At 39.6% G+C, this 27,771-nt stretch overlaps 3 protein-coding genes across 4 annotated transcripts in view; 2 read left to right on the top strand and 1 right to left on the bottom strand.

Moving 5' to 3' along the window:
- LOC132974025 (probable E3 ubiquitin-protein ligase HECTD4) overlaps positions 1–4,163 on the top strand; it is a 35,705-nt gene extending 31,542 nt beyond the window's left edge. Inside the window, exons 73-76 of the mRNA XM_061037783.1 lie at positions 4–170; positions 269–464; positions 1,199–1,421; positions 1,894–4,163. Of these exons, the coding sequence (XP_060893766.1) occupies positions 4–170; positions 269–464; positions 1,199–1,421; positions 1,894–2,030 (723 nt within the window). The 3' untranslated portion in view covers positions 2,031–4,163. The remainder of the gene's footprint in view (positions 1–3; positions 171–268; positions 465–1,198; positions 1,422–1,893) is intronic.
- Positions 4,164–7,228: 3,065 nt separating this feature from the next.
- On the bottom strand, positions 7,229–9,651 carry LOC132974970 (L-serine dehydratase/L-threonine deaminase-like). Its single transcript, XM_061039325.1, has 8 exons — positions 9,513–9,651; positions 9,240–9,403; positions 9,108–9,147; positions 8,870–9,009; positions 8,544–8,635; positions 7,867–8,094; positions 7,646–7,770; positions 7,229–7,546 (listed from the first exon to the last, which is right to left on the bottom strand). Exons 2-8 carry the CDS (start codon positions 9,390–9,392, stop codon positions 7,353–7,355), a joined length of 972 nt encoding a protein of 323 aa, XP_060895308.1. The 5' UTR covers positions 9,393–9,403; positions 9,513–9,651; the 3' UTR covers positions 7,229–7,352.
- A 4,161-nt stretch (positions 9,652–13,812) lies between these two features.
- The window catches only part of LOC132974027 (tetratricopeptide repeat protein 28-like), a 164,650-nt gene continuing 150,691 nt past the window's right edge, over positions 13,813–27,771 (top strand). For both annotated transcript variants that reach the window (XM_061037784.1, XM_061037785.1), the window contains exons 1-2: positions 13,813–14,065; positions 17,550–17,849. In XM_061037784.1, coding sequence (XP_060893767.1) covers positions 14,036–14,065; positions 17,550–17,849 — 330 coding nt within the window. In that variant the 5' untranslated portion in view covers positions 13,813–14,035. The remainder of the gene's footprint in view (positions 14,066–17,549; positions 17,850–27,771) is intronic.

Here is a 27,771-nt window from a genome sequence, read left to right on the forward strand (position 1 = left end):
CAGGTGAGTGATGAGACGGAGCTGGAGGCCTTGTGTGCTGAGATCTCCTCCCAGCACCATTCAGGAGAAAGCCCAGACTCCCCCAGCCGGCCCTGCTGCACCTTTACCTACGTCACTATGACAGGTGATGAGGTGGAGCTTTGTCAGGGGGGCCGCAGCCTCACCGTCAGGTACAGAAAACTTGCTAAGAATATCTTGTCTTTTCCCATTAGTCTGCTGACCTCTTGTTTTATATATTGTATGTGTTTGTTTTTGTGTGTATGCTAAGCTGGGAGAATAAGGATGTGTATGCGCGGGCGGTGCGAAGCCTTCGTCTGAGGGAGCTGCTAAACATTGAGTGCATGACAGCAGTGCGTGCAGGACTTGGCTCCATCATTCCTCTGCAGCTGCTCACCATGCTCAGTCCGCTACAGATGGAGCTGCGTACCTGCGGCCTGCCTTACATCAACCTGGAGTTCCTGAAGGTAATTCATATATTTGATCAACTTCGTTATGTGCACCTCCCCTGTAATATTACACTGTTGATAAATGACAGATCTAGGAATTAATTAATGAGTTCTTAAACTCTTTTTATTTACCTTATTTATTGAATTAGGACAGTACACATTAATACACATCAGCATCTATTGTAAATATGCCGTAATTAGTTCTAAAGCAGGTACTGGCAAAAAACTTCAATAACACATCAGAATCCATTTCATTAACACTCTATTTCAGTACTCTTCACTGTAGGTGTTCATTAGATCAAATTATTACATGACTGTGTTATATACTTGATTCTGATTGGCCAATTCCACATAGCAGCCCATGACTGTTTTTTAGAAGAACAAACAGTTAACAAGAAAAGTCGAAGGTTGCTAGGCTAGCGGCTAGGTGATGTAATGGTGTTGAAAGACTGGTGAATGGAAAAAAAAATATGCACACAAACTGTGACAAAGATGAGGCATGAGTAATGAAAGCTAGTTTAGCTTATTTTATGAAGTCTACAGAGTTCATCGTTTCCATGAACGCCGCTCTTAATCAGTGAAATAATTTGTAAATCTATAAGCAGTATCATGTGTAGTGAGTGGGTTTTTACAGCTGAGGATCCCCTTTCAGAGTGAGACCACAGCTCAACCTACTGGGTTCTATTCAGCGATTACAACCTGCTCACTATACATTATCCCTTACTCAAAGTGTTCTCTCTCTCCCTCTGTAGGCTCACACCATGTATCAGGTGGGACTGATGGAGACAGACCAGCACATCGAGTTCTTCTGGGCTGCCCTGGAGATGTTCACTCAGGAGGAGCTCTGCAAGTTCATCAAGTTTGCCTGTAACCAGGAGCGCATACCGTTCACCTGCCCCTGCAAGGATGGGGGGCCCGACACCGCCCACGTTCCTCCTTACCCTATGAAGATCGCTCCTCCTGATGGAGCTGCAGGTAAAAAGCTAACAGGGTTTCCTTGTGGATTGATCTGACACAGAGGCTGCTATCTGTGGATGTTGTTTCTCTGAGTGCAGAAAGCTGATAGTGATGGTCAGAGCAGCTCGTCCTGTCTTGCAACCAAAGACAGACTTTGAACATTTTGTTGTAAACAGCATGCGTAGATGTGTTTGTGAATCAGTGGTTCTATCCAGCATTTACATTTGAGAAGACAGGCTGATAGATTTCTTTCTCGGTAGCAGCATATCTTCTACGTTCCTAAGTCACCATTTAAAACACGGTCTACAACAAAAAGTCCAATGGGGGTTCCTTATGATAAGATAAAAGCTTTACTACTCACTTTTATCTTGGAACAAGCTTATTATCACCAACACTTGCTACACAGCATTCTCCAACAACAGAGTAACAACACCCATTATATAAGTTAAGTGCCAGCTGATTATAGACCTTGATTTTTTTCCTTTTCCAGGTCAGCCGGACTCGCGCTACATTCGCGTGGAGACCTGCATGTTCATGGTGAAACTGCCCCAGTACACATCTCTGGATGTGATGCTGGAGAAACTACGATACGCCATCCACTACCGCGAGGACCCTCTCAGCGGCTAAGACCACTTAACAACCAGACTTGACAAGCGCATATACCTGCTCTCCTGCACCCATGTTATTTTGACCCCCTCCTCCCCTCATCCCCACATTGCTGGACCCTCCTCCAAGACAGACCACAGTCCCTTCTGTTCTGCTGCTTCTTTAAGAGTGAATTTAGTTCAATTTTGTTTTATTTTGGGTGATGCTTTACATGTTTATACCTGCTTTAATTTAACCATTTGTTCACACAATCCCTACATTTTATGATTACCTTTGATGCATCTTTTTGTGTTGAATTCAGGGAAGATAATCTGAACTAGCATTGACACAGTTAACAAGTGTCTGCTCTGGTTGCACTGATTTTTAGGGTGGCATTGAAGTGAACTGTGACAGCTTTGTTTTCCCCTTAACTTTGAAAGAGGGGATTACGTCAACTTCTGTGAACTTAACAGCTAAATGGGATGACTTCAGATCTGCACTTTACAGTCGCAGGATCAATTTCATAACTTATTTGTCTGCGGCATCATTAAAGTATTGTACGCTTGGCTTCAGCAGAAAAGAGCTCTTCTCAGAGTTGCTGAACATTGCGTGTGTGTGAAAGCAACAAACAAACTGTTACTATCCTAATGCTTAACCTCGCTGCCTCCCTCTGTCTCCCTTCTGTGGAGCTGATCTTCTTAAACATGCCTTTGCTGTAAGAGTCTCTCTCTCTAGAGGCCGACACTGGTTGTGTGTAAAAAAAGAAAGCCCAAATGATCTTTCTAGATATTATCTTGTCTTCTGAGACAGATATACGACTTCCAGCAGGAAATAAAATCTGTGATGCTGCCTATTTTTTGAACATGTCAGCTCTGAGCAGGCAAAAGATGTGAACAAGTGCTGTACAGGATATTATGTAGTTTACTGCCTGTTTTAAGAAATATGAACTGCTAATGGACAAGCTAACTTATGCCTATATAAACTGAATACATTTTATCCAAGTCTCCAAAAGAGAGGGTATTTAAGTCATGTAAAAAGTCATATTAATCTATAAGTTTATGAAAACGCTCTTTGATTTTTTCATATATCAGAGTAGCTTTGGCAGCATGGTAGGTCGGGTTACATAAGAGAGGCCTGCTGGTTCTGATTTTCTGTATTGCAGGTGTGTAAAGCCTGTGTTGCTTTGTGGAAATGTGAGGAGATGTTCTCATGAGCTGCTCTTCCATGTTGTTTTCGTGCTACTGAATGTGCAACGACCCTGCCTCTGCCTCCCTCGCTCCCCAACATACACAACAAACACCCACACACACACACACACACACACACACACACACACAGGGGGAGGGGCGGCGGATTTCCTTGAATTCTGCCTTTTCTTTCTTTCTTTCTTTTTAAATAAAGGAAGATCAGGATTCTGCTTCTTTTATTTTTATTTGTTGATTTTATCCATAACCAAATGTTTAGCTGTGTAAAAAAAAATGAAATAGGAAAACAAGTGTAAATAAACTGAAGTTATGTTTGATGGCAGTTTTTATGAATTGCTAATTCACTTCACCTTATAATTTTGTTTGCACTACTCTTCCAAGAAAAAAAGATTCTAAAATGAGCAAACTAGGCGATGTCTGTTGGATATCCGGTTTGTTGTGTTGTTATTTTTTAATGACTTTTGGAAATACCAGTAATCTTATCACCTTTTGTCTTGTACTCAGATGGATTCAATTACTTCTACTCATGGTGAAACATGTTCTCTTGTGTGAGTCAAATCGCCATTTTACTTGGATAGAACTGAAAAACACAACAGCGTTATCGCATTGTTGAAATGCTTGCGAGTTTCGGCACAGTTCATTTGGAGGGTAACACAGCGCTGCTAACAGGGACGCTCTCTCTTCTTCCTCCTCCTCATGCAGGTGGTGTTGGTGGGAGGGGGGGGTCAGATGATAAGGTGATAAAAAAAAGGACATATCCCAACAAAGAAGTGTTGCGGTAAAATGTGTGCTGTACATTTACTTGATATTTATTACAATTATTTATGGTTGCATTAACTTAACTTTTACTGTCTTACCTCTGCACATCAGAAACTTAACATATCTAAAATGGATTATACAGATGTAAAGAATCAGATGGCATTTGAGATTTCTGTGTCACAATAAAGAAATGTCTTCATGTACAAATACAGATGGTGTGTTTCTTTTATACTGCTGGGATTAATGTGTTTCTTAAGTGGTCATTAAATCAGTCTGTCAGTCTGTATTTGTATTGATTTTTCATACCGGTTAATGCAACACAAAGTTCTGAAAATGAAGCAATTGATTGATAGAGAACTTGGTGATCAGCAGCATTAAATAAAGATCAAGAACAGGAAATTACAAATATCGTCATTGATGCCATAAATTTACATAGAGAAAACACCAAGGTGAGTTGGGAAGGAAATTAGAATTAGTTTGGAATTCACTCACATATTCACAAAGACTTGTATCTCAATATTGTACAATAAAATAATAAAAAATAAATACATTTCACAAAGATCAACTTCAAGCTAAGGTGAGAAGCTTCATTTTGTATCGATGCCCCTGTAGACAAAGCTTGATTTCTAGTCTCTTTGTTGAATGTCCTGTACATGTCTAAGTAATGTCTCTGATGAAAAATCTCATCACGTTGTCTTTTAACAGTCAAACGTTTCACTCATCAAGTATCTTTACAGTGTTAAAAAAAGGTCTGTTTCTGCAGCGTGCTATTAATCATTTTGTCACAAATACCCTGCAGCAGCGGTTACATGCATTAAAAAAAACTGAATAGAAATTATCAACTTTTATATTGATGCTCTTGTTTCATTTGTAGGTCATATACAGGCATCAGTATTAATCTCAGTCTCTTTTATAACCTGCTAAAAATTCCTCACAGGAGCTTAAGTTACACAAATAGATTGAAAGAGAAATAAATCAAACAATATTTAAAGACAGATCAAAGTTCAAATACAAAAATAAACCAATAAAGTCAATAATAAAACTTAACTTAAAGCAATGCTAACATTTTAAATGCAGGGTAAATGTAATAAATGTATAGAAAAAGCTCTGTTAAATGCCAGTCTGAAAATACAAATACTATCTCAAAATAACCCCAAACAGCCTTTTACACACTTGAACACTGTTGACATGGTGTGGTGGATGTGCCTGTTAAAACGCCAGCACAGGCAATAAGTATAGATCCTGATGAATGATAGCCATGACGCATGTTCTGTCTCCTTTAGAACATGCTTCTTATGTAAGGCCCATGCCACCAGCTCCTGTTATGTCACCACTGATGGGTAAACCGGACACCTCTCCAGAGCAGCCAGTTCAGGAACAGGCCAGTTCCAGCTGGATCTGCAGTCATACTCCTCATTGACTCACATTGCCTTTCAGCTCCATTGTGTGTTATTCAAAGAGAACAATCTGCAACTTTAGATGTTGTAAAAAGCACCAACCAGAAAAATGTGAAGATATTTCTGTGTCACACAAAAATCTTGGTTTATAGGTGTGTTGTGTAATGTGCTTATTTCTCCCAGATGAGCCACACTGTGGAGTACTAGTGGTGTGTTCTCGCTAAAAATAATTCACAAAAAAACATCAGACCAGACCAACATCTTCAGCTTTTTAATTATTTTTTTCAATGAAAACTTCACATCATTTTCAATACCAAGTAAACATATTTTCTCTCTGAGGAGGAATCCCTGGAATGTCCCCAGCATGTTGACTGGCTGGTTACAAAGCGAACCCCCCCCCCACCCCCCCAAACCCCCCTCAAACAGTTGTATCCCCTCTTTCTGTCATAAGCCTCGTTTTAAAGACCCACCACTCGACCAATGAGCACCTTGGAAAAGTGCCACATCCCTTGCAATCTGACCAATGAAGTGCTGGCATTTTTAGTTTACTGAAAAGACCTTTGCTGAGGTCCTGTGACATTTGGCTCACCCATTAACGACTTCTTTAGCAACCTTCAATAAAAAGAAGGCTACAGGGCAATTGACCTGACTGAAGTAGAAAGTTGTTGGTCAAATATTAAACTCTATTAATTCATTCATGAGGGATCACTGCTGCTAGAGGAGGAAATTCTGAATGCATCATGCATAAAGTACTCCCATAATTAAAAAGTAAGCTCCTGAGGGAGGGGCAACTATTGATTTGTTGTACAAGAAATAATGTGACGTAATGGAAGATTTTAATTAACCTGTCGCCCAAAAATGAACCTAACATCCGCATTGTGTATGTCCTTTTATCAAGAGTTAAATGAAAAGTTTTCCAGAGGAAATGTTTGTATACATTATATAGACATACTACGGAGAGCCTAAAGTCCCAGACCTGTGTGCGCACAGGTTAATATCTTGTACACACAAGATAATTATTATTGTACACACACTATACTAACTTGTGCACACAATTGTGTGCAATATAATTATCTTGTTCCCAAAAGTTATTATGTGAGCACAAGTTAATATCTTTTGCGTACAAGATTATTTTTTTCCCTTTTGAGGACTTCAGGAGCTCCATTACATACAGAATACTCATTCTGACATGTTTACTTATGGTAGACACATTTATGCAACATTTTGTTCTTTCTTTGGTCATGTGTTTCAAAGAGTTTGTTGTGTCTTTTTTTAATATATATGAACTTAAATCTTCTTTAGTGAAACTGTATTTTTGAGACTGATACTGATATATATGAGTATATTGGGCGTATAAATGATATGATCATGATAAAACAAACAATGTGTCAGACAAAATAAATCTGTCAGTGCTTTCTGTCTAAAATCCCTTGTAATGGTTATACGTTTTAATCATGTCAAGCTTAGCACTTATTACACACTGATAAGATATAACCTTAATAATCTAATATCAGCCTGGTCTGTTTATTACTCCAGCCTGAGAATAAAAACTGTGCTTTTGTAAATATCTTAGAGCAAACATTCACCAAGGAGAATTCCATTCATATAATGTTTGTATGTGGGTTAAAGCTGTTGTTGTGAAGATCAATATCTGTGTTAAAAAAAAACATCTTCACGCATAAATCAGAAATGGTCAAAACAAAGGAAATAGTCTTATAGGCTAAAGATTCAGAAATATAATTTATTTATTTATTTTTTAAATACATTTTAAGTACAAAAACAAAGGAACATAATACAACAACTTTTATAAAGCAAGCACTCTCAATACAAATCCCTCCAGCAGCCTCTCACATTTGTCAGTCTCAGTGCTCAGTAGAGATTCACAGTCTGGAATGATTCGGTTTATGAAGCACATGAATAATTTAGGGGGGGGTTTGTGGATTGAGACGAGCTGATGGAGGAACAGGGGAAAAGGTCAGGAGTACATGAGGTGGCCGGCCACGCTAGATAACACCCAGCTGTTTTTTCAGCCTCCTCAGCTGCTCCATGCTGATGTTGTTGCCGCCGCACACCACGATGACCACTGGGCCCAGGCTCCGTGCCAGCTTCCCCTCATCCTGCAACCTTTTGATAATGTCGCTGTACACAGCTGCCAGGGCCGCACCGCAGGCCGGCTCCACCAGGACCTTCTCATCGTCTGCAGAGAGAGAGAGCAGATATCAGGAGGGATCAGGCCCAAAGCTCATTATTCGGCAATTTTATCTGCTGTGCATGTTAGGGTGCAGGTTGAACTCACCTACAAAGCGTTCCACAGCTTTTACAGCCTCCTGATCTGTGACCACTGCTGAGAAAACTGTATGTTCGTTCACCAGTTTAAAAGTCTGTGCAGAAACTCTCGTCAGACCCAACGTTGTAGCAACACTAGAGAGCAAAAAAAAACAAACGTCAGTCTAGTTTGGAAAAATCTTGGATATTGTTATCTTTTGGTATAAAATGCATGAAATTAGGTTTCTGTACCTGGTGATTTCAGGTAAAGTGACCAGCTCTCCTGCCTTCATTGCTGCATTGAGGCTATGTGCTCCCATTGTTTCCATGGCTACTATGGGCACGTCAGCCCAGCCAGCACGCCGCAGCCCCTCCACCACTCCATTCAGCAGACCTCCGCCCCCCACTGACAACACTATCGCTCCTGGCTTCTCCGTCATGTCCTGCTCCAGCTCCCTCACCAGAGATGTGTGGCCTTCCCTGCACAGAAACACAACCAAATTCTGTCATTTTCTCAGGCGTTCATTTTTTTTTAAAACCTTTTGTTTATTGTCTTCTGATTTCAAAGGATGATACATCAAAACATACAATAACATAGACAAAACCCCCTCTTCCCCACCACCAAATTGGACAAAGAAGAAAATTATTATAAATTATAAATCTATATTCAAAATGTTGTAATGTATGGTCCTGGAGTTAGCAGTGTGATAAGATACCACACATCTGGCATAACACCTCATTCAGCCTCTGCACCTGCTCCCTGCGTGATAAGACAGGTGTAACTATCAGTCATTTTGTAACAATCATACTTCCTTATCACTTCCCTCACTATCTTCTGATAACATATAGATTACTGTACAATACTCTGCGCACAAAGACTACAAAGTATGCTGTAACAATCTCTAAAGGACACAGGGTCTGAGTTTTACCAGATGAGAGGGTCGTCAAATGGGGAGATGAAAATCCAGCCGCGGTTGTTTGCCACGAGCTGCTGTCCATATTCCATGCTTTCATTTAAGGCCTGAAAAAGAAACAACTTGATTTAGTCTAATGTATCAAATACATGTCTCTCTATTATATTGTATTCTATGTACAAAAAGTAATAAGTAGGTGGAAAGAAAAATTTGAAATTTGAAATAGTTGTGTGCATAATTCAACCAGTATCCCGGATATTTTACATTTCTATTTATGATGTAAAAACATCTACAGTGATTGATGTGAAGAGTGTTATTAAGAACACGTGAGGTTTTCTCACCTTGCCATGGATTATCACATTGGCTCCCTCATCCTTCAGTCTCTCCACTGTTGGTTTTGGTGTAACACTTGGGACCACTATGGTTGCAGGAACTCCGAGCTGACGGGCAGAATAAGCTGCTGCCATCCCAGCGTTTCCTCCTGTTGTGGGCCCAAAAAAAGAAACATTTCACTGTCAAGACACACGAAGACAGGCAAAAATAAGTCTAAAGTTGATTCTTTCTAGCGTCAGTGCTCACCTGAACAGCAGACAAAACGCTCACATCCTCGCTCTGCCCACTAACGGGAAAAAAACAACAGTAAAAATGTTAAAGTGACAATGGGAAAAACTGGAAAAAAATCACATCATCCCAGAGACTAACTGTACTTACAGTTTTGCACAGGTGACCGATGCCCCTGATCTTGAAGGAGCCCGTGGGCTGAGATGAGTCGAGCTTGAGGTAAACAGAGGTCCCTGCTACTTTAGTGAGGACAAGGCTCTGTCTCACTGGAGTGGCCACATGTAGAGGCTGCTGGGTCTTCATCTTACTAAACACTACAGCAGAGAAACAATTTTCATGTGATAAATAGGCAATTCATTCCCCCAAAAAGGACTACCATCGCTTTTCTCAAACACCATGAATAACCTGTATATGTCAACTTACCAGTCTCAGATGAATGTCAGGATGTGAAGATGTTTTGGATATTGACCCCAAACTTCCTTATTTCTTGTCTCTTGCATTTGAAGTTTATATATGTACTTGGGCTGTGGGCTTGGCACATGAGGCCCACTTGTAGACCAATCAGCTTCAGGCATCCTGCCAGAAGACCCTCCCACGGACCGCGATGAAGATGCATGATGAGGATGAATTCTTATTGTTTCCATTGAAATTGACACTCCTTTTTCTTAGACAACAAAAACATTTTTCCAGGATGATTCGGGTTCTGATGTAAGCTAGCATATTCAAAATGTCTGTAATGATACGATAAGACAAATGTAAATCCAATAAATTGAAATTAAAACTGAATTTCACTTTGTGCTGTCTTAATAAAGATATTATATTTTGATTTATAGTAAAAAATAATAATTCAAACGTGTAAACACTTAAAAACCCATCCTACATTACACAATTGTGCCCTTCTGAGTGACCCCTCATGACTCATTCTTTCCCCTCTAAAGGAGTTGCACGGCCCGCAGACATTACCAAAAGAGTCGCTACTATTTTAGCTGCCCAACTTCCATAAGCGGGTCCGCGCACTGCCTCCGTGAGGAAGGCTCAGACCTGATAAATCCGGCTGTCGTCTCAGGATACAAGACTTAAATATGTTGTTCCTTAGTCTGCAAATGTAACGTTGATATATATTTTCAAAACGGGCCACCATAAAGATAAAATCCATCGGAGTAGGCCTTCACAGTTTCGACAAATCAAAGCATTGTAAGCACGCGACTTAAACAAGTAGTTTTCTTGTATTTTCTTCTTCCCGGGATTTATTACCTTACAGTCTATGTTTATTACACATTTTTTCAGCACATTACATTATTTTGACAGGTATTAGCCAATATCTATTTGCAGATATTTAACAGAATAAAACACTCACACAGAAATCACATTATTCATTCTCATACGGCAACTTTATGCAGATTTAATTTCCCTAAAAGGTATTTAGAAATTGCCCCTGTAGCTACAACAGTGGAATTATTCAGTCCTTAATAAGTATCAGCAATATTAAAGGATATCACTTGAGTAGCCTACTCCACTAAATGTAGGTCAGTCTGTCTAGTCAGGTTGCTTATTATGTCATGTGAGGAAAACAAACAAACAAATAGGAAACATTGATTTAAAGCACACCAATAACGTGTCTTTTAAAACATACCCAACCGGATTTACCTAAACTTGATCAAACAAGTTGAAAAAAAATTGAGTTTAATAGAAAGATATGTGCAGTACCTATAGATAAACTGAAAACAAAGAATGGAACCAAATGGGGAGTCTAGTAAATAACAATAGACCAACATTATATTTCAGCTGGCGTTAGTTTGTCACATCCTTAAGTCTTTACAGTTTTAGCACCAAAAAACAAACTTTACAGCAGACAAGTCTACACATATTTATAATGAAGCATGGGCTTGATTTTCGTCCCTGTTTAGATAGAGATTGTCATGCCACATTTATTCCACTAATGTTTGGATTTGTTGTTTTAACCCAAAAGCCAATTCTTTTTATTTTTAGAATAGGTGACACCAAATAGCAAACGCTCCTGACGTTACTGTTCTCTTAAAATGATTCATACTGTCATTAAAAACAGCCAATTATCTGATCAGAAATACATGCTATAGGCCTCACTAAAGTTTAGCTTCTCAAGTTACTTTATTGTCTCCTTTCATGAACTGCTGCTGTCAGGGCGAAATGGCGCTCTGTTAAGGACTCTAACGCCACCTGCTGGTGAAGAGCTGCACTTACAATCATTTTTCTGCTCTCCTAGAGTATGCAGTAGTTACATTTAAAATGCTAGAATGGGCAGTGCAGAGGTTTTTTGTAGGTAATTGAAAAGCTGTTAATGATTTTTTTTGTAAAAAGGTAGGCTAGCAAAAAAAAAGACAACAGCATTGTCTCTTGCTAAATAAACAAGACATTTGCACATTATTTTACAAGCTATATATCTATAATTTTCCAAAAACATGTTCTTTACAGAAAAGGTTTTGGGTTTGTAGTGGTCTTGGTTTAATATACAAAAAAGTTGTTTGTTCTAGTATTGGTCTGGATACATAGGCTATTTGACGAAGTTTCGTAAGGGAACACTAAATATGTGCACAAAGTATCATTTAAACGATTGCATTAGGAGGACTGATTGCTGTTCTTTGTTCTGCAGGGTTTCATTTAATAATGCTTTTGTGTTCTCTGAAGCACAAAGCAGGAGGACCTTCATCAGAGGGACCCTCAGTGGCTGAAGTCATTTTCGACTTCATATAATCATACATTTTCATTGGCGCAGGTAACATATACCGAGCAGTAGGCTAATTTAGTTTCTTAAGTTGCTTGTCGGACTCTAAACAATTGATGCACATCCGGGGGCACTTGACAGAGGCCCTCTTTATCCGATCATTACCAACTCATTGTCAGTGTGTTCTAGACATGTTGAAGATCTCCCGTTGTGCTCCGCACGATTCTACGTAAAAGGGTGTGGCCACGGTGTGCCCCGGTGAGCTTTTCCAAAAGGCCTACCCATAGATTATTTTTCACCTACATGCATGACACATTTTCTGTATATTAACAATGTCAGGACCTACATAAAATCCTCTTGCACCCATTGATGGACCAGACCGGCATATGGCATATAAGTAACCACTAGGTAAACACTAAGTAACCACTAGGTAACCACTAGGTAACCACTAAGTAACCACTAGGTAACCACTAAGTAACCACTAGGTAACCACTAAGTAACCACTAAGTAACCACTAGGTAACCACTAAGTAACCACTAGGTAACCACTAAGTAACCACTAGGTAAACACTAAATAACAACTAGGTAACCACTAGGTAAACACAAAGTAACAACTAGGTAACCACTAAGTAACCACCAGGTAAACACTAAGTAACAACTAGGTAACCACTAAGTAACCACTAGGTAAACACTAAGTAACAACTAGGTAACCACTAAGTAACCACTAAGTAACTACTAGGTAACCACTAAGTAACCACTAGGTAACCACTAAGTAACAACTAGGTAACCACTAAGTAACCACTAGGTAAACACTAAGTAACAACTAGGTAACAACTAGGTAACCACTAGGTAACCACTAAGTAACTACTAGGTAAACACTAAGTAACCACTAGGTAAACACTAAGTAACCACTAGGTAACCACTAGGTAAACACTAAGTAACCACTAGGTAACCACTAGGTAAACACTAAGTTACCACTAAGTAACTACTAGGTAACCAAGTTGGAATATTGAAAAGGTTATTTTAAGATAAAACACATTGTACAATTTTTAAATAAAAGCTTTCAAATATACAATAGTTCCTTGTTCATTTTCTTTTCTACACTTGTGTCAGGAATTTTACAAGCACTTTAAATTAAGTCTTTATATGAGTATATGTAATACCAATACAATGCATGTCCATGCATTATTACTAGATGGTTACTGCCACTACCTGATTTGCAGCTAGCCTACATTTTTTTTGGCATGTTTTGTGGATTTTTTTAGTTTTATATATTTAAATATAATAATTGGTAAACCAGAAGAAAAAAAATCTAACTGTTATGATAAACAAAGACACGCTTGAAGGTATACACTGCATTATCCTCTCTTTTTTCTAGCCTACTTTAAATTGGACTATTAAACTTAACTTAGATAATAAAATTAATTTAAAGGTGGGTAATTTTCTATTGTATTGCCCACCCCCCACTGGCCATAAGAAAGAATGCAGGTTTCAGACACTTCACGTCCCCTTCTTGTGAACAATAAAATGTGTTACACATCTGAAGTGTATGTGCTATGTGAATACAAGAGACATTGTATAAGGGCCTTGGATCCACATTTCCCACAATTTGTACTTTATTTTTAACATTTTTTAGTCGCTGTCAGAAATCCCTGATAGCTCAACTGGAAATAACAGCTCACAAGGCCAATTTGAAAGGCCCTACACTTTGTTACTCGTTATTACAACTTAACAATGTGACCTTAACGCAGCATCTCCCAAACCCTTTGTACGCGGAGGTGATATGCATATCTCTGTTGTTAATATCATTTTACGCAAACGGCATGAAAATGTAATTCCACTTTTTTAACGTGTTTTAAACTCACCAAATTACCAACAATAGGTAAACCGGTATTAACGTCGATAAATTGTAGTCTTATTTTCCCAACTCAGGCTCCCACAGACCTTCATGTCCCTCTGCACAGCGCTCAGAAATCCGCTATGGCAACAGGAGGAAAAAAGACAAGGAAAAAAAGGAAAAGATTTGACAACATGGCGCACTTTCCTTGAGAAAAGTTTCCCCAGAACGCCAAACAGTGAAGTATTTGTGGCTTTTCCTCGCAGTTTCTCGTCACTCGCTCAACAACGTGGACTTTTGGCTCACTTTGAAACACCTCTTGGAGAATAAACAAACGATACAAAGCGGGGAATACGTGTGATGGGATGAGAGCGATAATCGGTCGCATTAACCAAAGCAGTGAGACAGGATGGAGAAGCAAACGACTCTGAAAGAAAAGGTAAATAGATTAATAACAACTACGTTATAGCTGTCACTTGAGCGACTATTGTTTTTGAAGTTTTTGGCATTTTACTGCCGCCCCGAATACTACTTTTTTTACTTCCTTGGCAGGAAATGCCAAGTGACCATTCCTGAGAAAACCTCGTAAAAGTCCTCTATCGATTTTCCAGTCTTGCACACTGTACTGTACTGCACAGTAGATATGTGGGTTCTCTTGAAGCCGACAATAGTCAACATAAATATGACTTCAACTGTCAACTAAAGAGTGTACAGATAATAAAAAGGCTGAAAACCAGACATATTTTGTTCGTGCATGAACAGAAGCTTGCACAGTGGTAGTAAATTCATGTGGTAGCCTTCATCCACAAAACCAATTACACTCAAAATATGTGCATCCCTGGCTATATTCCCCTTTTGAGTTCATCTCTGTCTGTTTGTCTAATGATTTAGCTGGTGGGTGTCCTCAGTAGCATATTGGTGTTGTCTTTTATTATCTCTCTCTCCACCCTTCCTGCCCTGATACAGTTGTCAGCCCCCTGTTTGTTGTGGCAGATGAGACAGCAGCGCTCACAGTGGACCATCCCCTCCTCTGGTTCCTGCTAATCAGCTGACTTACAGAGGCTGTCTTAGAGAAAATATCCTGCACATTATTCTTGGCCTCTGGAATCACTAATCAATCATGAATGCTGAGCTTTGATTTGTTTTGGAGCCAGCCTTTTAATGTTAGCACGAGTGAACATTACAGTCCGTCGTCCCTTTAGTCAGTTTGCGAGTTTCCTCTCCATGGGACACATGCTCAAATCTCAGCTTGTTTTAAATCTCCCGAGCACTCTCCCCCACTGGTTTACCTTGTAAATTCTGCAGCATAAGTGATCTACAGGTGTTAAATAGGCTATTAGAGGGAGAAATAAAACACTAAACCCTTTCAAATCCAGCCAACATGAAGCAGGTTATCATTTTTCCCATGCTTTTATATTACTTAAAAAACCAAACAATTTAATAGTTGAAAAGAAAAACACAAAATGTCGAGAAGATGAAGGTCTGAAGGTGCAAAAATGAAACTGATTGCTGCTACAGTGTAACTTGAAGTTGAATACTGGATAGCCTACAAAAGCTCTCATGTCTGCTGCTTCTACTCCCCAGGCTTCTGGAAGTAATTACCCAGCCTGCCCTATCCCAGAATTCAGTCTGAGGAGGTGTGGTGAGAAAGAGGTAGCATATAATGCAAGCCGGCCCTAAAAACATGCAACTCGAGTGGATTTCATGATTCAGTAACACTCAGCAAACCGTTCCTGCTAAATAGAAACAGGCCTCATCTTCTACCTAATCAGACCGTGTCAGTGGGATGCAGATACAGCAAGACTTGGATCCTGATAATTAACCTCACAGTCAAAAGGTTTGCTGGTTTGTCGGTTCAGAAGTTCAACAAGCTGAAAATGAATGTGAACTAATAGAAACAAATCCTGCATTCATGCCCCTCGCTCTTTCAGTCAGGTTTAATTTTGTGGATGATGATCATTCAGTGAAATTTAGATGTCTTCTGTTGAATTACATTTTTTTTTAATTAAATTAAAATTTGACATACTTTCTAATCCCCCCAGGGAAATTCATGTTTAACACTGTTATTGAGAGACATGCTTCACATACACATAGGCTCAAATTACACACATGCACAAACAGGACCTATAGACATGCATTAATTGAGATCTGGTGAGGGTTCGATGCCTTGCTCAAGGGCACCTCAGCAGGACTCTGGAAGTGACCTGGCACCTCTCCAGCAAACAGACCAACTTACACACTTAAATACTCCGCACCAGGACTTGAACCAGCGACCCTCTGGTTTCCAGCTCATGTCCCGACAGACTAAGCTGCTGTACAGGATTAACAGGCTGAACATCCCAATACATATGACCTTTATTTCTTTAACTTCTAGGCTGAGATGTAATAACACCGTGATCTGGGTCAATATAAGCTTGAGCTTTATTTTATGTAAGGTACAGCTTTACTTAGAATATCCCATGGAAAATGTAGCGCACGGCCTTGACAGACAGATATTCTAAAGTGGAAGAAAGTCATGTACGTTTGTTTTATTGAAAGGAGACGATTGATTTTCTGTCTAAAAGAGTTCTGTAGTAAATTATATTCAAGTTGCCTTTTGTTAGTTCATGTAAATGTAATATTTTGGCATGTGATAGTGTGTCATTATCAATCGCAGGAATATAACATTATCTAAATTGTGTTATGGCAGATACACTTTATATTATTGTCCAGCAAACAGATGTATCAGATTGTGATGGGAACTGTGATCTACCCCACTACTAGCAGGATTGAAAGGATAAACTTTGTGCGCTTAAGACCTCTCCTAGTTTTAACCCTTAAAGTTTCATAGACATATAGGTGAGGGAAAAAAAGGTAATTCATTATGTCTAACTTTATGGATCTTTCATTAAGTCCATAAAGTTAGCTGTGCACCACTGTCAAGCCCATTCATTGTCTAGGCCTATGTGTTGCTCCGCGCAAGAGCGCATCTGCATGCCGCCGAGCTGAGCGCAGCACAGGGTCACGTTAAAACATCTTTCAGATAGGGATAGAAAAGAAGTAGCTAGTTCCCTGACTATTGTTCCAGTCATCTAGCCCCGGTTCTTTTTTTGTCGTGTTAACGTGCTCTGCGCCCCGCTCCGTGGCGAGCGCAGCGGGTCCTTTCTGAAAGGCCCTTTAAACTGTAAGTTTATAATTTCTCAGAATTGGATTTGCAGTAGTCTTTGATTTTTTAAAATGTAAACTTAATCACATTCATTCATATGAGGAAATTGTTGTTAGCCTATATGTATCCTATCTCTCCAGGTTTGTACACTTTTTTGCGTCATACATTAACATTGACTTGTTATAACAGGTACATTACAAGTAAAACATATAACACTAACAGTTCAGTTAAGAACTTCTGTGTCTCAGAAAGCCACTTAGTGAATTAAGAAGTGTCTCAGAGCTGGTCGATCTTACATTTTTTTAGCTGTCTTCAATATTAGTGGGTACATAACATGAAATAGAGGTGCTGTGAAAAAGGAACCAACAGCTTAGTTATTAAATAAAGCTACAGTATTTGTTTTATTTGCTTGTGCATGAGAAGATGAGTCGGTTGGAGATACACTCACATTTATTCGGCCTTAACATTTTAGCTGCATGTTTTTTTTTAGAGGTTTCTTTTTGGGCGTTTTATACCTATATTCAGAGACAGGGAAGTGGATATAGTCAACAAAGACATGAGGGAAAAGAGTTTGATTCAAAACCCGGGCCGCCCGCCTGGAGGACAACGGTCTCCACACATGAGGCGGGAGCACCATCCACTAGGTCACAGACGCCCCTTTAGCTGTATGTTTAATCTACAGTAGGACATTCCAGTTGATATGGTTTTATCATATATTTTTTTTATATAATTAGACTGATATTAGCTCTGCCCCTCCCTCTCTGTTTCCTTTCTCCAGTTTTCAGTCTTTGGCTCTCGGACAGCGGGAAGACCTTTCCGGTGTGTTTCTGGAGATGGAGGGGCCAGGTTTGGTCTCAGCAAAGCCGAGTTCATGGAGAAGGTGCAGCAGAGCAACGAGGCGTGTCAGCGTGGGGACTTTCAGACGGCCGTCCATTTGTACACTAACGCCCTGCAAGCCGACCCACAGAACTGCATCCTGTACAGTAATCGCTCAGCAGCACTTCTCAAACTGGGACAGCACCTGGCGGCGCTGGACGATGCTGAAAAAGCTTGTGAGCTCAACCCCAAGTGGCCCAAGGTAATTCTGACTTCAAAGCTGAGAACTATTGCACACACTAAAACAGATTTGTTTCAATAAGTAACAAGTCCTGCCTTTTCTCCTCTGTAAAACAGCAATTATTTACTTCTTACAAGTTCACCAGTAGAGTGCCGTTCTATCAGTTGTAAATCAATTCAAAAGAAAACACACTGTTCAGTAGATGCAAAACACAATTAGACAATTTAAGTAAAAGTGTCTTAAAAGGGAGATTTGGTCAATACTGCAGGTCATAATGACAAAGAAGGTAAAAAGGTACTACCTTTTTTTCTGCATTGTAAGGGGGAAGCACTTGTAAGTTGTGGGAAAGTGAAATATATGCTTTTTAGATAAAGGTCAATTTTAGTTAATTGTTTAAAAATATATTTTTTTGTATTATAGGTTAAAAGAGTTTTACAAATTATTTGACTCTGTCTTTTCTCGAAAAACCCCCCCGAAATAACTTATCTCAAAGTCATTGTTTCAGATTCCACTCACACTGTCCTTTCTGCTGATCAATACAAACTTTTTCTGGGGTCTTGTCTTTGATCTTGTCCAGGCCATGCGGACTAACCTGCGATAGATTTCACATTACTCAGCCGCTGAGATCACTGGGCGACCAATTCCTCTCAGTGATAGAAATGCATTGATTTCATGATTTAGCATGGAGAGATACTTTTGTCTTTCCAGAGAGAGATTGATGATAATGCGGTGAAGTGCTATTGATGATAACTTGTCGCTGTCGATGATGCATCAGCGGCCACCTCTTCTTTGATCTCAGGTCGTGTGTCTTTGGATGCTCAGGTAGGTTTCCTCCTCGGTAAAATGTGTCATTCCTCTGAGGATTGTCACTTTTAATCCCTGAGATAATACAGTGTTCTTGAATGGTCCAATACGTTGTCAGCCTTCTAACAAACAAATTGGAGAGCTCTCATTAATAAATGTCAGTTCCATATTTGTGCCTTTATAGCACACATTGTTTGCAATAATTCCTCATATTTCAGTACAGTGCTTTGTCTTCATCATTTCATAACCCTCTAAAGCCACTGAGCCCAAACTATAACTGAAAATCACTGCCAAAATCATTCTCCTTTCTTCACTTTATATGCTTTCCAGCTACAATGAGCTCTCTGTGGTCTGACTGGGGGATGGTTGGTTTAATCTCTGCAGTGTAGCTCTGCTTCTTCGTGGATTTACAGCCTGACAGGGTTGATTCTTATACTGTTAGCAGACTCTGTGCGTATGTATAGCCTGACCTGTGTGTTTTACCTTGTAACAGGAGACTCCAGGATTAATATGTCTGTTGCATTGACAGCTAAACAGAGGGCTGTATATGTTTAAATTAAGTATCTTGAAGCACCACTAGGGGTCAGTCTTGTCAAACAGGAAGGCTGTTTAAACTGTTCAAAGCATTTTGTCTGTGCAGGATAAAAACTCATTTCAAGCTATTCAATATGTGAGATTTTTTTGAACATAATTTGATTCAAGTAAAGGTGAATGCTCATCATGACTGGCTTTCATTTAAAAGAAAACATGTATCAACATATGCATCACAGAGAATTCTATGGCCGGGGTTTTTTCTACTTTATAAATGAACAGGTGGAGGCCAATGTGACATTAAATCCATAACCAGTTTTTCTTTCTGATTTGTCAGAAGAAATTCACTTTTAGTTCAAACTAAACTCTAATCTATCCATCAGTTTCATCACTTGTCTCACTGTGCTGTAGTGGATATGAATGAACAGTGATTTGTAGTACAGCTGCTGTATTACATGAGTCCTGCCTCTAAGAATTGATTAGTAATGGTGGTCTTGACACTTCAGGGAGAGGGGGTTTGGCGTCATACACGCCATCTTCTAGACCCGGATGTGGGATGAAGGAACAGGGATTAAACCACGAGAGTGTGCTGGCATTCAGATCCTGTGTAAGTACATAATATCATCAATCATACCTCTCTATGACTGCACTCCTGGATTGGCCCGTCAAACACTGACAGGTGTGGTTTATTCTGCCCCAAGCACCAGCGAGCAGCCCACCCTCCTGAAGCCCACAGGCAGCCTGTGAACGCAGCCCCCTGTCTAATCTGTCAGCTTTCTCTGCTGTAAGTGCCAGAAAACACATTCTGAAAGACGAAAGAAAATGTGTGGTTTAATGACCCCAGACAGCTTTAGGCCCTTTGTACCTCACCCTCTTACTGAATATAAAAAGCTTAAATGAGAACAAAATACGGTGTCATTTCATAGAGAAGGGGTGAACCATGGTGTGTGTGTGTGTTCACATTTTGTCTCTTTGAAAAAACAGTGGTGTTTACTCAGGCTTCTTTTCTGGGCATGATTAATAATTTTTTAGGACAAAAAGATTCCTTAAAGTTAAGCTTACACTTAGTCTGTTTAAAATCCTTGCTGATACATATTTAGATACCTAGACCAAAGAACGAGCTAATACACCTCTCCAAACCAGTGCAACTGAAAAATATTAATGCTAATGTGTTGCTAACTTTAACTGACATTGTACTATGTGCTAGCACAGCTGTTATTTTGTCATTGTCAAAAGATCATTGACCTGAAACCAGTATATTTTTAAGGGGCTAATATGTCGATCAGAGGCCGATAACATTATTGTAGCCACCTCAACCTCGACAAATACTGATATATAAATTTGTGTTAAATGCAAGTAACTGTAGCTTGTTTTGTAGGAGTATTTTTGCATTCTGCAATGCACCTCATGTGCAGTTTAGTCTAGCAGAGACTGAGGGGACTATACCCTCTGTAGATGGATTCCCTGCCTCCTCCACTTCTCCATCTGGTCCCACACTCTCACCACGGCTGCTCCAGTGACATGTTAAACAAACAGCCCTCTCTGCCATCACTCCCATTCTCCTGCGTGAGCGCTGACGGGAGAGCTCCCAGGGAAGCAAACGACAACTGGCACTTCAGCATCAGGGGAAACATCTCTGTCATTTGCATATCTTCTGATTATAGGTTATGATTGTGCCTATCACGAGTATTCTGTCTCCTCAAGTGTTTATGCCAAAGTTCCAGTGACACCCTCATAATGACGGTTAAAACCCATCAAGCCTTCATTCCCAGAAGAAGCTGTAACACGTTTTATTTTTCAAGTGCATGCCAGTACTTGCATAATTTTTTGTCTTTTATCAACATAAAAATGTCCCTTAACAATCTGAGAGAGGGGCCCTGGGTTTAACTGAGACAATGAGTGTTTGCATTTGGAAAGGTCATGGTGTGTGTAGTGCAGGAAGAGGACTTTAATTACAGCAGCAGCATATCCAGTGATTGTGCGAGGAGTGGATGCTGACACCTCGGTGAGGCATAAAGCTTCTTTTTCCTGCGGTACTGAATGGGCGGTGACACTGCCTGTGGCTGTGACTGTACACGGAAAAGGAAGAAAAGAATTGTGTGTGATTTGCAGGGCTCGTCCCTTACCCCCCCTCAGCAGTGCTCTGCTTTTCATGTGGATAAAAACCATTGGGGTGTAATGCTCCCCTTGGTGTGACAGTCCGTTAAACCAGCTCTCATCTGATCTCACTGGGTGTAGAGAATAAAGAACCTGGCTTTTGATCTCATGTGGAGAGTGCTTATTGCTCGTGTACCTGTCTTCTGGCTATCATTTTCAACATCTGAAATATTTACCTCTTAAGATCTTGGTGACTTCTCCTATTAGTTTGATACATGCTAAATAATTTACTGAGAACATCACAGGGAAACTACAGTAAGAAGATAAAAGATGTGTATTCATATGTTTGCAGAGCAAAGAACATTAATGAGGTGGACAGTTATTGTTAAATTCACTGTGATATTACCTAGTTACATTCAAACATACTCAGTTGTTTCATTTTTTTTTTTACTGCCATTGACCATCCTTCTGAGCAGCGTATTTGCTGGGCCAGCAGATTAACTCTGCTATGTACTCTACAAAACAACAAAACAACAAATATATCTTAGCCGGTTTTTCATTGCCACACATTTTTGAGATTTGTTGTCTTCAGAAAATACATCCACCACTTTGGGGACTTTTCACCACTTTTTTTCTTTTGTCAATATCAAGACCACACTTCTTTTTTTTTACCCCAATTTTGCAGACCTGCACAATTCCAATTAGGGGTCATAGGTCCATTAGGTTTTAGCAAAACCTTAATTCTCACCAGCCTTGGTGCTCCTTTCTTTATTATGAACATGATTTCTATTGTAACTGCTTTAGATCACCATGCAAGGGTCATCATTTAGAGCTACTGTAGGAATAAGTCTGCCACTCCTATATTCTTAAGTACAATCACTTGCAAGCCCAGAATGGTGGTTGCTTGGGTTTTTTGAGCAAAACATGTAAAATACCAAATGATCGTTTACTTCCTGTCTTCCTTCTTTAGTCCTGTGCAGTTTTAGATTAGATTTAACCCTGCTGACGGTTTAGAGCCCATATATATATACAAGTTTAAATTGATTAAGAAAACATAAATCAGACCCCTGAAAAAGCATGAATTCTTAATTCTATACTTATATTTAGGCCTTGCTTTGATGCAATGAATATTTATAATATCGCTTGATGCATATTTATGATTCCAATGATTTGGTTTGATTTGAAAGAACTGAATGCAGCTGACAACAACCTGCATACCTGCCTGGAGATATAAATAAATAGTTATAAAATATGAATGCCTCTTGGTAGTCATGAGAATACTGATAGACAGCAGAGCCTCATTATTTCAGATTAAGTTGCTTGCCACATTGTTATATCACATGTGTTGCTTCTCGCCTTTGCTTTCTTATTGGATTGTATTGGAAATTAGAGCGCAGGAACACATCTACAACTGCAGGTCTTCACAAGATCCTGTTTAAGAGATAAGGCATATTGAAATGAATTCCATGTTAGAGAACTGTGAATTTAAATGATCTCAGAAAAAGTTTTAGTTTTTTTCAAACACCTTCATTATTTTGTTATCTGTACTCTCTATATTTGTTGATCATGGGTTTGTTGACCTTCTGAACAACACAGCAGTGTCTTTTTGTAAGAGGTTTTACAGATAGCCTTGTTTTGACAGTATACATTCCCTGCTGTCTCTCTTCATGAAGACGTGTGCTTTGGGTTAAAACAAGGTCTCCCCGCCAGTTTCCCCTCTCCCTCATCTCTGTTGCTGTTTTCCATGGAGAGAGTAGAGTCATGAACCACTAATGAGAGGGTTCCGTTTTGCTTCTACCCAGCCGAGGCTCGAACTAATGAACAAATCAAATGAGTGGCATGTAATTATAGGCCAGAGAGAGTGGGACGGACAGAGGGCTGGCGCTATAGTGGGCACAAACCTGAAATTATTTGTCTGGAAAATCTGTGAAATAAGCGGGAGCAGTTAAATTCTGTCCTTTTTCCTTTAGAAGACCATTGTGGCTTTGCAGTGCTGCACAAATGCACGGGCCACGATGGAGGGAAAGTGACCACACGCACATACAAGTCTGCTGTTTGGATTTCAGCAGCACTTACTTGGCAGCTTTGTCTTTCTTTGCGCAGATGAGATGAAACTAATCCAGTGCTGCAGTTGCCTATTTTTGATAGCAGTGCTGCTCTCGCACACATGCTATCCAATACACAAATTGCCTTGATTTTGGACAAGAGAGTTTCATGTTTTTATTATCTGATAGCTTTCATAATATTTCACATATATATCTGAGCTACTGCATTTTTATTAACCTAATTGATGTGGTTTAAATCCAAATTGAATAAAAAAAACTCACTTTAAATTAACTTCATCAATCTTCTTCATCTGACTCATCCTCTTTAGACTCAGCTTCTTTGCTAACAGTGTAGCTTCTGTGTGTTGATCTGCCAGTGAGTAATACAGCTCAGGCACAACACGTAAATTATGCCAGTAATATGGCTGATGGAATTTATATTCAGAATTGCACTGCTATTTTCAGTCGCCTAACTCAATATGCTGTTGATGTTTCAGTGCTGTTTCCTTTTTTTTTCTTTCAATTTGGAATGGCTGATCTCAAATCCTGCTTACCCCGGTCGCTGTGACGGTGGCCAAGTGGTTTTCCTCTCTGCCACCCAGGCGCCCCACCAAATTGTAGTGTTTAGTAAAATTGAATCTGCTTTCAAGAAACACCAGGCAAAAACTGGTCTATCTTAACATTTTCTACTGTAACCTTAAGCTCTGTACAGTATATATCATTAGTGCTTTGCTTGATCCCCCACAAAAAAGGGTTTTCAGGGTCAGATGATGTAATGTGGTTTGATGTGTGTGTGATGACCTCCTTCTCACCTCACCGATGTCTGACTCCAGACTGTCCTGAGGGCATGGATGAGTCAGCGCTGTGAGCTGATGTCACCCTGATTATAAATGTTCTGGCCTATCAACACCATTACAACCTGTGATACATGATTTAAGACCATCTTTTTCCTAATTTGTGTGTGTGTGTGTGTGTGTGTGTGTGTGCGTGCGTGCGTGCGTGCGTGCGTGCGTGCGTGCGTGCGTGCATGTGTGTGTGCGCGTGTGTGTGTGTGTGATTATTTAAATTAATTGGGTCCTTTTTGGTCCTTTAGTGTGTTCCAGTTTTGCACAAATCTGTCTTTTTTTCTTGTTTTGCAATTTTGCAGATAAGCTGTTCTGTAAATGAAATGCAGCAGCTGCTTTGTCCCAAAAGAAATAAAGTGTGTCAAAGCCAAGGTAAGCACCACAAACAAGAAACTTTCAATCATTTTAGTGAATGTCTGCACCTTCAGAATGCTTTCTCCCTCCAGATACGCCAATTGATTACTGGCTTAATAGCTTTTTGCTTGCTATTACAAGGCAAGAAATGTCAAAAGGCCCAGAGAAAGCAAGCTCATTGCCATGCTTGTGGCATAAAGCTGTGTTGCTGATGGTGGATCAGCTTTACAAGCCTGAGGAAATGAGGAAAACAATAGCACCCTGCTCCTAGAAAGTAACCCCTTTGGGTTATACAGATTTTTTTCTTGTAGGGGTTCATCTTATTGTCAGCCCCGTATTGTTCTGGCCCCTCCCACCAGGGGAACTTTGCAATGCTCGGGACCAGATACTCAGATGTCTCCAGAATTAGCACAACCTGGCTTTGCTGCAGGGAGGAAGTGCTCCCATTGGGGAAAAAAAGGGGAGAGCAGAGAGCAACCTGCAAGAAGCCCATTAGTATACACTGCATAAGCATGGCAAGATGAAGGCAGAGCTGAGAGGTTTTTCACCCGCTCTGATCTGCTTCCTGATCCTGCTGTCTTCACCTCTGAACTTTTGGTGACTAGAACATTCTGATTTCTCTCTTATGTCAGTGCCAGTAGCTTTGTCATTTGCATACCAATATAACAGCACTGGATTAGAATAAAGAAAGTTCACTTCGCTGATGCATAAACATCACACATGTATTTTTATATCTTTCACCTCTTTAAGAAGGTGCAAGGTTTGGTCTGTGCTCGTGCCTGTTGGGAAAGTGTTCCTCTCTTAGCTTGTGGTCTGTTTCATACAGCACCTTTTCATGATGTAACCCCTTTCCCAGAATGAGTCATATGCCCTGGTTCCTCCCAGAGAAATAAATTGGTGGGGATAAAGGTGCCTCTAATTTTGTTTCCAGGTGGCTGACTGCCATTTTTGGAAAGAAGCTTTGCAGTAGTCTGAGAAAATCAGTATCAAATCACTTTTTACTTTAAATGAGTGAAAAAACTAGGTCTAGACCTGAATTTGGATACATGACAATCCTTTTTCTGAGTTGTTTCACTGCTCTACTTCCTGTTTAAGTTTTTAATTTCAGTTTTTTTTCATCCAGCAAGCTTTGTGTTTCTCACTGAATATTGCTAAAACAGAAGAAGAAGAAAGAAGTTATTGTTATTTAGTACTGACATTGCAGTACTAGATAATTACAGTTTAATTGGGCTGATTGAAATATGGCTGTAAGAAGTTTATAGTTTTCTTATAATACATTTTGTTGGTTAGTGTGAAATCTAATGGTGAGAAGAGGTGTCAAACTTCTTAAATGACACTTCAAGCTAAAACATTTGCCAATTGAGCTGTAACCTCAGTTTGTACCAAACTGTCATACTTACATACTTTAACCTAATTATAGATAAATATACTATTTTTATATTGTTTGACTTTGGTTCTTGTTAATCTCTTTTTAGGCACAGGACTCTATTCTGGATTTATTTGGAACATATTTGTCCCCTAGTGTTTCAGCACCTTCAGAGCCAAATACTCCACATCACAAGTAATATGAAAGAAATTAGGACTTATTCCCCATTATTGCAAATAGAAACAGGCCACATTACTTTGCAAATCACTGTATTCACCAGTGTATAATGTCAGTGCACATTAATAAAACACATTTGCTTAATAATATATCACTTAAAATCTGTCACTGTTTCATTCGGAAGTAATCAATTGATTCATTCGCAAAAAGACAAACTGCTATTTGTCAAGTTCGCTCATGTGGAACCAGAACAAGGAACTTAATCAGGCTTTTGTTTAAGTCTGACCTAATTTTGTCCATTTAGTGCGTGTTGCATGGCCACAATTTCTCTGTAATTACTGATTTAACTGGCATGTCGTATATGATTAATGATAGATGATTTTTTAATAAATAATGGATGCTTGGAAGGCAGTCTGGAACAAAGAATGCAATATGCACAACATTATGTTAACACGCTTCTGTGATAATCTCAGATATTTTCCTAATATGGTAAGCCGGAGCATTTTATATACAAGTCCAGCCCAAAGAAAGATGGATCTCCTTTTTCTGTCTAAATGTCTTGGTGTGTAATGGCCTCCAGCCTAATCCATTCTTCTAAAGTGCTCCTACTGGATCTCGGGGCTCGTTTTTAGGCAGCTAAATTACTCACTTGTGTCAGGTTATTACAATTAGCTGTTTGAGTGCATGCATTGTTGTCTCTTACCTTGATACTTCCCTCTAATTCTTTCTCTCTTTAATGGGTTGTTACAGAGAAATGCACTAGCGACAACAACAACAGCAGCAGCGAAATGGAAATGCCTGGGGAGATGTATTAGCTAAATAAAACATGGAACGCAGGTGGGGTATTCATGTGTGCAAGCTGACAAATGACTTCCTTGGTTATGGATATAATCTCAGTATTTGACCAGAGGCTGAGCCGTTTCAGTCAGGCATTAAATATCACACACATGTTCTCAAACAGAGCTTGAGTGTGTTGCAATTTGAATGGGGTTGACAATTGAATAGATGCACAGTGACCAGAGAAACAACAACATCATTCTGTGTTCATTTGCAGACGGAGCCATCTTCAGACTGCGGTGGAGTGACTTGTTAATACCGATTCTTACTACGCAGGCATCAGTGCACTGATCTCCATATGGCACATACTTCTTCAGAGTTTATCTCAAAGTGTTAAATGTGTTCAATCTAAGGGGATTGTGTAGTTAAGACCATTGACATCGTTTCATCTGACTGTTCCTCAAACAATTTCTTTGTGATTCCTGCACCTCGACAAAGACACTATCTCGCTGAAAATGTAATCTTCTTGGGAACACGATGGCCATGGATGGATACATTTAATAAAAATACAATAAGACAGGTTGCTCTGACACTTGTTATTATGAAAGCAGTGTAGGACATCAAACTTTTTACACTGACTTATAGAGTTCTAAAGGGATGCATTAAAACCCAATCAATACATCACTTGGCCAATGTTATTAGCTGGGTCTATCAAACATGTATTTGGGTAACTTGGGTGATTTAGAATGAAGGCCACGGCCGGTGTTTGTCCAACAGCACCTAAATCCAGACAATTTTTCATATTCAGATATGTAGCCGAAAGTATTTCTTTATGAATTCAGACTCCTGAGTACCTCTGCATATTCACATTAGTGCAAAACTGGGGCATAAGCCACAATGAAAAGCTCTATTTCCATTCCAACCCAAAAAATCAAAACAGCAGCTGC

Source organism: Labrus mixtus, chromosome 5, assembly GCF_963584025.1.
Source record: "Labrus mixtus chromosome 5, fLabMix1.1, whole genome shotgun sequence".
Taxonomy (NCBI): domain Eukaryota; kingdom Metazoa; phylum Chordata; class Actinopteri; order Labriformes; family Labridae; genus Labrus; species Labrus mixtus.

Excerpts from the sequence above, each read along its gene's own strand:
- LOC132974970 (XM_061039325.1), bottom strand. The coding sequence starts at position 9,392 with ATGAAGACCCAGCAGCCTCTACATGTGGCCACTCCAGTGAGACAGAGC. Across the intron at positions 9,148-9,239 it reads TCGGTCACCTGTGCAAAACT|TGGGCAGAGCGAGGATGTGA; the intron begins GTAAGTACAGTT and ends TTTTCCCGTTAG. Across the intron at positions 7,547-7,645 it reads AGCTGTGGAACGCTTTGTAG|ACGATGAGAAGGTCCTGGTG; the intron begins GTGAGTTCAACC and ends CTCTCTCTGCAG.